The 12,796-nt window shown below is 41.2% G+C and overlaps 1 protein-coding gene across 6 annotated transcripts in view; it reads left to right on the top strand.

Annotated features, from left to right (window-relative positions):
- The window catches only part of AP2A1 (adaptor related protein complex 2 subunit alpha 1), a 50,655-nt gene extending 40,258 nt beyond the window's left edge, over positions 1-10,397 (top strand). For 2 of the 6 annotated variants that reach the window (XM_060780751.2, XM_060780750.2), the window contains exons 16-24: positions 12-77; positions 3,260-3,331; positions 3,901-3,983; positions 5,518-5,608; positions 5,739-5,861; positions 6,981-7,097; positions 8,233-8,302; positions 8,779-8,913; positions 9,169-10,397. In XM_060780751.2, the coding sequence (XP_060636734.1) occupies positions 12-77; positions 3,260-3,331; positions 3,901-3,983; positions 5,518-5,608; positions 5,739-5,861; positions 6,981-7,097; positions 8,233-8,302; positions 8,779-8,913; positions 9,169-9,246 (835 nt within the window). In that variant the 3' untranslated portion in view covers positions 9,247-10,397. The remainder of the gene's footprint in view (positions 1-11; positions 78-3,259; positions 3,332-3,900; positions 3,984-5,517; positions 5,609-5,738; positions 5,862-6,980; positions 7,098-8,232; positions 8,303-8,778; positions 8,914-9,168) is intronic. The other 4 variants (XM_060780755.2, XM_060780753.2, XM_060780749.2 and 1 more) reach the window with 3 other exon arrangements.
- Positions 10,398-12,796: the final 2,399 nt, after the last annotated feature.

Below are 12,796 nucleotides of genomic sequence, written 5' to 3'. Positions count from 1 at the left end.
CTTGGATGAAGCAGTGACTTGGAGCCCCCTCCCGAGAGTCCTTCGTCCTTATTGGTGGAGGCTGGCCTGCCTGCAGAGTAAGGGGCTGAAACACTCTCTCCCTCGGCTGGTTCTGCCCTCCCTGTTCTTGGTCCCTTGCCTCAGAGGTGCCTCCTGATGAGTCCCGTTCTTCCATTCAGGTTCCTCATAGTAGGATGAAGGGATTTTCTTTAGTCTGGGTTTGACTTGACTTTAGTCTGGGTTTGACTTGACTTTTGTACCTGGTGAGAGGACATGAAGTTTCAAAAGGAAACAAGACTGCATTTTTTCAAACTCCTTGTCAGTCAAGGGTAAGGATCCTTTAGCCTCCAGAACATTTTTGGATTTAATCTTCCACATTCCCTTACCCCTCGTCATTCTGAGCGATTGCTCAGAAACATTTGGAGGGCTAAATGTTCCCTACTCCTTGTGAAGGTAATAAGGGAAACTTCATTCAGCACAAGTTCCTTATCCTTACCATCGAAACCTTCCAGGGCCTTCCTGTTCTTCCTCCTATCTCCCTTCACCATTCGCTACATATATGTAGAGATAACATCCAAAGCCTATGGCCTTTGGCATGACTTTCCCCCCTGCTCCTAATAAAGGTTTAACCCCACTGTTCAGCCCTTTTGAGTTCACCCCTCAGAAAAACAATCTCCCTCAGAAACATATTCTACCTCTCTCATCCAGGGTTTTATCCATTTTTATCAATTTTATTTCTAGTATATTTGGCTTGCCCACTGTGTTCCATTTTTCTATCATGTTATTTTGGAAATTTTTATTTTATTTTATTTTATTTTGTTTATTTCATTTTGTTATGTTATGTATTTATTTTGATTGTATTTTTGCTTCCTTGTATTTTATTTTGTCGTAATTTTGGACTTGGCCTCATGTTAGCCATCTGAGATAGCGGCGGGGTATAAATAAAGATTATGATTGTTATTATTGACAGAAAAGCACAGTATGTCACAGCAAACAAGATCTATATGCTGGATTTCATATCACAAAATCACAAGTCGAACACTTCCCAAGTATCTAGGACTGTGTGATTTTATTATTAATATTAATATTATTATTTATTATCAACATCCCAAAGTCTCCTGATCCTTGAAAATACTACCATATATACTGGAGCATAAGCCAACCCGAAAATAAGCCAAGGCACCTAATTTTACCACAAATGTAGTGACTTCGAGTATAAACTAAAGGTGAGAAATGCAGCAGCTACTGGTAAATTTCAAAATTAAGATAGATACCAATAAAATTACATTAATTGGGTCATCAATAGGTTAAATGTTTTTGAATGTTTACATGAAACTGTAAATTTAAGATAAGACTGCCCAACTCTGATTCAGCCGTTATTCTAACCTTCTTCAATGTAAATGTGCTTACGTATCCTTCCAATAATAATAAAGAGAATAAAATACTGGAAATGTAATAACAGTAATTATAGAGTAAAATAATGAATGTAATAATAACAATAATAAATAGAGTAAAATAATAAATGCAATAATAGCGATAATAATAAAGTAACATAATAAATGTAATAATAATAAAGTAAAATAATGTAAATGTAATAATAACAACAATAATAGAGTAAAATAATAAATGTAATAATAAAAATAGAGTAAATAATAAATGTAATAAAAATAATAAGAATAGAGTAAAATAATGTAAATGTAATTATTAATACATATATATATATATATATATATATATATATATAATAAATGTAATAAATAAAAATAATGTAATAAAATTTAATAAAAATAAAGTAAAATAATAAATAGCCTTGATTCAAATATAAGCTGAGTGGGGCTTTTCCAGCCTAAAAAAAGGGCTGAAAAATTTGGCCTATACTCGAGTATATACGGTAGGTTTTTTTCTTTTTGCCTGTTGTTCCATGTGCTTGGAGCTGCATTCCAGAATACTTTGCTTAGTCCTGACACATCCTTCCTCAGAACCTGTCTTTCCCCATGACACTATGTGTACAGCCACCTTGTTCCCATGTCCTCCTTTAATTCAGGCTTAATCCATCCAGCACAAGCAAACATATATGATTTCTTTGTTTACTCCACTTCCATTTTCCTTCCTGTTTTCCGTTACTTCTTCTGTGTTAATGTTTGGATGGTAAGCTGCTTGAGGCAGGGGCTGGTGCTGTGTCCACAAATAGTGGTGACGTGAAACCAGGGTAAGCATCTGAAAGGAAATTCCTAGCGCTACAAAAATTCCTTCTAGACCGCAGTTGTCAGAGATTTTTGCAGCTTGCAAACACACTAATATGGATCATCATTGCCTGGGACACTTTCATGTTTGCATTTTGTGAGCAGGACATTGGGATGTAGACATTGGGGTGGATTTCATTTTGTGTTGAGAAGAGGAATAGGTTAGAACCAAGGCTTGGGGAAAAAAGCATGCCTTTGAGGGATTATTGGGATTGTAGCCCAAAATAACTTTCTCCGACCCTAGTTAGAGCCCTTGGCTGTAAGACTGCTGGAGCCTTAGCAAATATGAGCATGAGTGTCTTACACAGATGCAAGTCCTTGAATACTAACCTCCAGGGAATCCTTTCAGTCAGGAGAGATATGGTTCTGAAGTTTTTGAAACTCAGGCAAAATAAATGTTTCAAAAAGTCAGAGATTCAGATAGCTTGATTGCATACTAGTATAACTGGAGTATGTATGTATACTTATGTGTATGGGGTAGAATGAGGAAAGGAATATCCTCATGATGAGAGAAATGTAAACCCTCTTTTGTGGTTATCCCTTACAGTGATTCTGAACTCTGGATTGCAAATTGTTCTTAAACTAAAACTCCTACCAGTCAGCATGATTATGGGAGGTGATGGCAGCTGTACTCCAGCAGTGTTTGTAGAGTAGGCAGACTGGTGCCTTCTGTATGTTTAGAGCTTCAGCTCCATACTCTTGGGAAACTGACCATGCTGTATAGGCCCGATGGGACTACAGTACAGAATCTTGGTGTGGCCTTTAAGTTGCCAGCCCTTGCTTTAGAGGCCTTTTAGGAATGGTGTCCACTCCTCCTCTGCCTCCTTGCTTGCCATGTTGCATGATGCGACTGTGTCTCTCTGTGTTTGGGGTGTTTTTGGTCGTTGTGTCTTTCCTGCCTCTTTCTGGTACTAACATGGCGCTGCGCCCTGGTGACTCATCTTTTCTGCTCTTTCTCTCCCCTCCCTCTGGTAACTGCTGGCCCCTTTGCTATGCCCCTTGGCCACCACCTTCAGCTCAGGGGCTGCCGCTCCTGTCTCTGAGGACCCAGCTTTGCCTATTGCTGAGGCCGATGAACTGCTTCACAAGTAAGATCCTGCGGTAGGACTGTGCGGTTCCTAGACATTAGATGGGTTGGGCAGCGGGCGGCAGATGGAATGCAGCTCCTCCTTGACACTCGAGTGGGAAGGCCTCCACACCTGCCTGATTCTACTCTTCCTACTTGCTTCACCCAACACCCTTTTTGCTGTGTCCTGTAGCTCACTACCTTTAAACATAGTGTGGAGATTGGGATACAGAGTTTAGGAACTTACTCTGTGGACTGCAGCATCCCCTGATAGCATGGGTTTCTGGATCCTAAGAGCTGGGGTCCAGAAAATAACTTTATCCTCTGGGAAAATCACAGGATTTTCCTCAATTAGTGGGGTTTTGTTTTAATTGGTGTATCATCCCACTGTGAAAGAAAACTATGAGAAGTCATCACTGAGGTCTTAAGAGAGCAAGAGGAGGGGTTGGCAACTTTATACCCAAATGGATAGGTACCCAGCAGAAACTGTTGTGAGGTGAAGCTTCTGACAAATCAGACTGGAAGAAGTGCTCACAGAAATGCCGTGTGGATTCCACCTCCCTCTAACTGACCCTCTCTGGTTCATTATAGGTTCGTGTGTAAGAATAACGGCGTGCTCTTTGAGAACCAGTTGCTCCAAATCGGGGTGAAATCAGAATTCCGGCAGAACTTGGGTGAGTGCTTCTAAACAGGTTGTGACGTATGCCGCAAAAGACCACAAAGTAAGAATCAGGTTTTCCCATTTCAATATGCTATTTGGTCTCAGGGACCAAAGCTGTTTCTTCCCAACTGGTTTGGAGTAATATTTGTCAGAAATATGAAAAATTAACTAGGTATTTTTAATTATAACTATGTGAGTCAAGCACTGAAATGGTTAAATGGATGCAATGACTCAGCAAAAGCTGTAGTTCAATATAAGAAGGTGTGCCTGTTGCTTAGTAACACTGTCAGTCTGAGGTAAACCTCAGTGGGAGAAACGTCTCAGTCTGTGAGTAGGCCTCACAGTGTGAGGTAGGCCTATGAGAAGGCCGAGTGTGAGAAGGCCTGGTGTGAGATGTTAGGCGAGTGGGCTTAATAACAAAAGACCCTCCCCATAAATGTATAGCAGAACAACTCAGAAGAAGCGTGACCCAGCGCCAGTAGCCTAAAGTGATTAAAGAACAAAAAGACACAGATCAATATTATATATTCCATAGGAGGCTTTTCTTCATAGTAAAATAATATATTTGCACAATTCACACTATTTAATAACAAGGTTTCTATAACACTAACAAACAAATACATAGTAGCTTTATGCACACAGCAGCCTTTATACAATGGAGCTTCACACACAAGGCTTTACTCTCATACAGACGCCTCTTCAAACAGACTGACAAGTTCCCTCACTGAGGCAAAAACTAACTCTAACAAACTTTGGCCACTCACTCTCCTCAGGGCAACGCCAGCTCTAGCCCACTAACTCTGACAGGCCTTGGCCTAACTCTTTCAGTGTTTGACTCACACCTTTGTAATCAAAAATACTCAGTTGATATTTAATATTTCTGACAAGAGAAGCCCCAGGTTGAAGGCCTCATGTGTAAAGCTTCATGTGTAAAGCTCCAGCATAAAGGCTGCTGTGTGTAAAAAGCTACTGTGTGAAGTTCCAGTATGTTTGTTGTGAGAGGAGCCTCTGTGGGAGTGAAGCTGTTTATCTGCATGAGGAAGAAGCCCAGCATGGAAGCAAAGAAGGAAGTATAAAGGACTATATTTGTGTTGTGGAAACCTTGTTATTGTAAATAGTGCAACTATATTATTTTACTAAAAGGAAAGCCTCCTATGGAAGAGATAACATTGGTCTGTGTGTTTTTGTTCTTTTTATCACTTTGGGCTACTTGTGCTGGGTTACGCTGCTGCTAAGTTACTTTGCTGTGCATTTATGAGGAGGGTCTTTTGTTAATAAGATTGTCCAGTGCTGCCTTAGACTCACCAAAATTGGGAGTCCCTTAAATGGATGAAGCCCTTGAGCAAAAAAGAAACCCCACTCCTGTTTCATAGAAATTTGACTTTTGAGACTTGGTAAAAACCTGTGAGCAGAGATATCTTATTGCGATGAAGTATAGCATTTCCATTTGTCCCAGTACCTTTCCCCTTCCCATTTAAGAATAGCAGAATTGTGATGTTCAAACACATCAAGAAACGCCATAAACCATCTTTTCTTTGCCCCTCCAGGCCGGATGTATCTCTTCTATGGGAACAAAACATCCGTCCAGTTCCAGAGCTTTACTCCTACAGTCAGCTATCCAGGAGACCTGCAGAGCCATATCCTTTTTGTGAATGGTATACAAGTAGGCTGGGCAAGAGTTGTACCTGGTGGGTTTGAGGCACTCTGCTTTTCTTCTTTCATTCATTCCTTGGTAAAGATAGTGGCTCGTTCCTTAGTGAAGCTCACAGCTCAACGTCCAGACGAAAGCAGTGGAGCCATTGGTGGAAGGTGGTGCTCAAGTTCAACAGGTCCTGAACATTGAGTGCCTGAGTGACTTCACGGAAGCCCCCCTCATCAACATCAAATTCCGGTATGTAGCTCTGATTGCTCTCAAATAGGAGGGGGACAGAGATCTTGCTGTTTAAATACTTCAGGCTGATTAGGAATGACTGAAGCCAAGGTGGATCTGAATCTTCATTACTATCTGGAGACATTGATGCAGTTTCATAATTGTCTGAAAAGCTAGAGTTTGAGGTCACTTTGTTTGAACTCAAACATCTAGTCTGCAGTTTTGTGGAGAACTTAACCCTATATAGGGGGCAAATGAAACAAGACCAATGTGATGTGTAGTTGTGTCGTCGAAGGCTTTCATGATTGGAACCACTGGGTTGCTGTGAGTTTTCCATGTTCCTTGATTCGTGTTTGGGCAATGCTGTTGTGTTTGTTGGTCCCTATGTAGACTTGTCCACAGCTGCATGGTATATAGTAGACTCCTGCAGAGGTGAGAGGATCCCTCTTGTTCTTTGCTGAACGTCACATTTGTTGGATTTTCTTAGTGGGTCTGTAGATAGTTTGTAGGTTGTGTTTCTTCATCAGCTTCCCTATGCGGTCCAGTAGTTGTCTTTCTTTTTGTACCTGTTCTTTCCTTTGACTATTGGTTCCCAAACTTTAGTCCTCCAGCTTTTTTGGACTTTAGCCCCAAGAAGCCAAACCATCTTGTCCAACAGACAGGAGTTATGAGAGCTGAAGTACAAAAGATCACAGTTGGGAAACACTGTTGTTGGTTCAGTTCTCCTTTCTCTTTTAATCGTCTGGAAACTTTTTAGGAGCATTGGCATTAGGAGATGGGAGAAATCATAAGAAAAGAGGAGGCTGGTGTGCAGAAAAGGTCACCCCGGGATGCATGTTGGGAGAAGCCTTTGCTGAAAGTTCAAAATGGTTTTATTTACTCACAAAAGGCTTGCTTGACCATGTTGCTTCATTCCATATGCACATAATGTTAGTGCTGAATAAAACATTATCTGAAATATGTAGAACTACTCTTCCTTTTGCAGCGTAGAAAGCTATCCCTAGTCTTTCCTGTTTTGAAGTTGTCCTCAGTTGATTGTCCAGACATTTTGCAGTAGTGATATATAATATTGGCAAGAAAGTAAAGGCATTTATTTTAACACCATCTAATATCTGTCTCTTTGTTCTCATTTTTGTCAAGATATGGCGGGACACTGCAGAACCTCACCCTCAAATTGCCTATAACGGTCAACAAATTTTTCCAGGCAACAGAGATGCAATCACAAGACTTTTTCCAGCGCTGGAAACAGCTCAGCCTGTAAGTGGAATTGTATATGCATGTGGATTTCAACAGAAATGCTTTTGAAAATGGGAGCTCGTCAATGGTTAATTCTGCATTTGCAGCTAGGAGGAGAGAGAAGGGGATTGTGTGACTTCCCACAGTGATGCTATGACATCCCCCATCTTTTGCTTCCTCCATCATCCTTCCAAAATTTGTTTGAATCCATTTGAGATGCATAATTTATGTTCCTTTGTTGAGCCTGTTGCTAGAAGACATTATTTTGATTTTAATAGCTTTGATTAATGTGATAATTGTAAGTTGTTTTTAATGAAACTTATTAAGTACCATCATGTGCCAGCCACATGACCTTGGAGGTGTCTATGGACAACGCTGGCTCTTCGGCTTAGAAATGGAGATGAGCACCACACCCCAGAGTCAGACATGACTGGACTTAATGTCAGGGGACTACCTTTACCTTTATTAAGTACCTCAAGAATGTTCTACTGGAAAAGCAGGGTGAAAATGTGGCACCATAATGATGATCATGATGATGACGGTGATAACGATGAGTTTATTTTTTTGGCCAGTTACTTAGTGTGTTGCAGTGGGCATCTTTCATAAAGAGACAAATGTTTTAATTCCAAGTGAGTAACTCATAATGCCAGATTCTGGAAGATCTTGGAGTTAAAATCAAGCTCACAACAATAAAACACTGGAGACAGGTGGTTTATTCCTTCTTTCCTCAATCCTAAAAAGACAGTTCTAAAGTCTTCCTGCTCAAACCTCCAGTATATCTCAGCCCCAACTCTCATCCACTCCCTAGTGGTCAAACACTGTGGCCACAGGCTGTTAACTGCAGTTTCTATTTCCCTCACAAAACAGTAGTCTTATCTACACTGCCTTCCCCAACTGTACCCAGCCTTCCCCAACTGTACCCCCACCCCACACTTCTTTATGGCAGAGAACCAAAGCAGCCAGTCCCCAATATGATCCTTGTAACTTTGCGGCTTCAATATGTATTTTTCCTCAGTCAAGGCACATTTTACAACTGTTACAGTGATGTAGTAGCAGGAAATGGATGAAGTGTGCGCAACACAAGATTGTTTGACAGGTCATTTGGAGAAGTAGGCTCTGGATCACCAGTTTCATCTTCTGCCAATTCCCTTTGTAGGCCACAGCAAGAAGCTCAGAAAATATTCAAGGCAAATCATCCCATGGATTCAGAAGTGACTAAGGCCAAGGTGAGCAACCTCTGTTGTGTCTTCCTCTAACCTGCCTCCCACAAATTGCTTCTTGGATTTCTGTAAAAAAAAACTGCAGACAGTAGGGAAGTCACTCTGATGAGTCAACAAAAGCTTTAATTGTCAATAAAAATCAGTAAATTTTCTTGACACTCTTTTAAAGTCAAGTTCATAATGAAATGTGGCTGTAAATTTAGCTATTTCTTCATTGTTTTGGTAGTATTTTTTATGAAAGCTGTGCACCACCCCCACATTCTTGGGACTGGAACCACTAGGGAATGGCATTAGTGCCAGCAGCCACAACTTATGCACAGCTGACTATATTATAGCACTCTCTGTATGATTTTTGCAGCTTTCATGCTTCCCCCCTTCTTCCCATTGATCTGGTTTCTTAAGGAAGGGCACAGCTGGTGGATAAATCTCCCCTGCAAAACAGAAAGCCCACTCAGTTCAGCACTAGTCTCTTCTTTCCACAGCTCTTAGGGTTTGGCAGCGCACTTTTGGACAAGGTGGATCCAAACCCAGATAACTACGTAGGAGCTGGGATCATCCAGACGAAGGCACTGCAAGTTGGATGTTTGCTGCGGTTGGAGCCCAATGCCCAGGCACAGGTGAGGGGGAGAAAGGACCCCTGAAACCTTTAGTATAGTGGAGGATTGGAGGAAAATGAGCTCTAATAGGAAGCAAGAGGAGGGCAGGGGATACTGGGACATTATAAAAGGCAAATGGCATTCTAGACTGCAGGGTTCTCTCCTGAAGGGGCAGAAAAACAGATGAAACTGTAAAAAGGGGAAAGTTGAGTCACTTCATAACGTTTTCAAAACTTGCCAGGGCCTTTTACCTATTTTTCTTCCTCTTTCTTGCAGATGTACCGGCTGACCCTCCGTACCAGCAAGGAATCTGTCTCGAAGCACCTTTGCGAGCTGCTTTCTCAGCAGTTCTGAGGCATTGGCCGCACCAGAGGAAGGCGGGGGGGAAAGGCCATTCCTGCACATTGGATGCCTATGTCCGCCCCCTCCCACCTCCCTCCCAAACCGGGGGCCTCCAGAAAGACTGTACTGCTCCTTGCCTGTTGTTGTGATAACCTCTGTGTTCTCATTGCCTAGCCCGGGTCAGCACCAAGTGGGGGAGCAAACATGTGGCCCCTGGGATGGCCAAAGTAGAAGCGGGGAGGGATGACTCGTGTGTCAGTGTAAGGCATTCTTCCAGGAGTAGTCTCCCCCTTCCCAGGAAGATGGCTCTTGGAAGAAAAGCCAGGATCTCGCCTTCCCTATAAGCCTGGTCTGATCTAACTCAGGATGAGGCTGAGATTTGTGGTCTTAACCCGCCCGCCCCCCCAAATCCCTGTTGTATGATTTAGTCTGGCATTTTGGTTTTGTTTACAAATATCTACCCCTGCTTTCCCAATCCATGGCCTTCATCCTTTCTGTTGGGGAGGTGGAATATACATGTCAGCTACCTTGCTTCTGTCTAAGCTTGCTGGGGGGGAGGAATGGGTGTGTGTGTGTGTGCGTGTGCGTGTGTATGCGGAAAAGCTTTGTAGGGAATTGTTTTGTTTCTTTGCCTTGTGTACTTTCGGGTGGGGGGGGGGCGTGAATTCTCCTTTCCTTTGTCACGGACCATTCCAGTGTTATAGTTGCGTGTGTTTGTGGGAAGCAAAATTGCTCAAGAGCAGGGCTCCTCCTTCCTTCCCTGGGTCTCTCACCTCTAGAAGGAAAACTGCACGAAGGTGAAGAATACTGCGGGGAAGTGAGGCCTGCCAATTCCTCTCCTGACTCATTTCTCCCACCCCTGGAAAGGGTGTTTTAATAGGAACCTCAAGCAGCCGTAAGCTTGGGGTAGGGGGGATACTCTAGAATGATGCCCTCCATGGATTTGGGGGGAGGGTTCAGTTCATGCTAGTTTGGGGGTGTCCCAGCTTCCCATGCTGGCCCGGGCTCCATGTTACTCTGCTGTGTAGGTGTTATCTAGCGCATCTTAGTTTATCTGGGTTTTGAATGCCTGTATCTTATCTCCATGTGACTCTAATAAAGCCGTGAGGGCGGGGGAGAGCCAGAATCAAGCCAGGCTGGGTCACCCCCACACCGCTGACTGACTCGTTTGTGCACTGCTCTTTGTCTGGAAGATGAATGAGATAAGGCAACGGATCCCACCTCTGGAGCAGAGGCATGGCTAATTGAGGATGAGGAAATGCTGTGAATTTCTGAAATATAGTCCAGTAGTCACTGCAAAGTGGCGCTTAAAAATGTTTTGTTTAGTTGGGACTATTACGTTTATTTTAAAAAAAACCTTTTATTAAAGAACACATACATATAATAAAAGCAAACTACAAAAATCACACACCAGAATATACATAAGAGTAATTAAAGGGGGGGGGGGGAACCTTAACATATTACCTACAAACCAATATAAAATAAGTATATAACAAAAACTACATCTCACAAACCAAAAGATTCTCAATTCTCTTTCCTGTGATTATATTCAATTCTTAAACTCCCATTTCTTTTTTACTTATTTGGAAAATAGACTTCATCTATACATTGAACTCATTATAATAAATAAAATCAATATCAGATTACAATCACTTTTCTTTCAAAAGGTAGATCAGTGCTTCCAACATTTCAAAAACATTGATTTAGAAAAAAATCAAAATAGAGAATGTGTCCATTTCTGCTAAACTATTCAATTTTAATCTTCTGAGTAATTAATTACTCTATCATTTCTGAGCATATAACAATTTTGCAGCTGTTGTCATATGCTAAAGTATTTTTCCTTCACTCTTCTCCAATCATCCATCAGTCCCAAAAAGAAAGGTTCAAAGTTGTAATTGAATATCCATCTTTTTAAAGTTTTTTTCCTCTATTAAACTATGTATTTGGGCCCAATACTTTTATGCCTTTTCACAGATCCACTGCATATGATAGAAAGCCACTCTTGTTTTTCACATTTTGAACATACATTCAGTGTTCCTTTACACATCTTACACAATTTCTCTGGCATAATGTATCAATAGCACATCATTTTATAAAAATTCTCTTTAAGATCACAACAAAGTCAAACTCAAAATCTTTTGACCACTGCTCCATTCATATGTTTGATCCAACATTTCTAACATCTTTTATCATGTGCTTTTAACAAAACCTACATTTTTCTAATTACATATAAATAAGAAAACCATTTGAATACATGGCCTTTTAAGAAATATTCAAGACATTTCTAAAGAGTTGGTTTGCCCTGACACTTGCTGAATGGGGCTCAACATGAGCTGTACACAATTGCTAGCAGAGTAGATATGCCAAGAGGTGACAATATCCTGCAAGCAAAGTATAGTGAATTTTGTAATTGTGTCTCTAGTACAGAGCATAGCAGCTTAAATTCTCTCTAGCTTTAAGAGCTTGAGAAAAGCTGACCTATGTTTCTGCCATACTGGGTTATCTGTAATTTTGACAGGAATTAATTTTAAATCCTTGTATATGGGATTACATCCTAAATCCAAATTAATGCTACTAATCCCAAAGAAATCAGGGCTGATATTTCAAGGATTTGGTATTTATGTAGAGTTTTTTACACTATTTAGTGTTTTGTATTTATTTTGCTAATGCTTGCAACAGCTTTATAAAATACTGTAGCTGTAAAATAATTGAGGTATTTTGACTTGTTTAATAACCCAAGCAGGGCCTGAATTAGACATACCAGCTTGGTTTTACAATCTGTAGCATATGAATGCAAGTGAGGCAGCTTACTTGTTTGGAAAGAGCATGAAGACAACAGAAGATACCTTGATACTGAAGAGGATGGAAGAGATTCCCAATGAAATGGGAGAAACTAGCTATGACAATCAGGGAGTAAGAAAGTATATGGAATAAATACATGGAAGCGAATGTGCAATGCTGGAAAGAGTTGGTAATGAAATGTAGTAAAGATATTTTCACTTACAGCCACCATCATCCAACACAAGGCAGTTTTGCTGAGTTACATTGAAATGAAGTCTACTTTTTTGTTGTGGCAGAAGCGAGCCGAGGGCACAGTTGTATTTAAAAACACAAACAAAGTTTAAAACTTGGCATTATACTAAATGTCTTTTGACTAGAAGCTGGCCACTTGGAGTGCCTCTGGTGTCACTGTAAGAAGGCTCTCTATTGTGAATGTGGCAGGGCTCAAACTGCATTGTAACAGGTGATCTGTGGTTTGTTCTTCTCCACACTTGCATGTTGTGGACTCTACTTTGTGGCCCCATTTCTTAAGGTTGGCTTTGCATCTCGTGGTGCCAGAGCTCAGTCTGTTCAGCACCTTCCAAGTCGCCTAGTCTTCTGTGTGCCCAAGACAGAGTCTCTCGTTTGGTATCAGCCATGGATTGATGTTCCGGCTTTTAGCCTACCACTTTTGGACTCTCACTTGCTGGGGTGTTCCAGCGAGTGTCTCTGTAGGTCTGAGGAAGTTGTTGCTTGATTTAAAGAGTTGGCATGCTGGCTGATATCCAAACATGGGATGGGC

The sequence above is a fragment of the Anolis sagrei genome, chromosome 6 (genome assembly GCF_037176765.1).
Source record: "Anolis sagrei isolate rAnoSag1 chromosome 6, rAnoSag1.mat, whole genome shotgun sequence".
In the NCBI taxonomy this organism is placed as follows: Eukaryota; Metazoa; Chordata; class Lepidosauria; order Squamata; family Dactyloidae; genus Anolis; species Anolis sagrei.
This window is presented reverse-complemented; position numbering and strand designations above follow the sequence as displayed.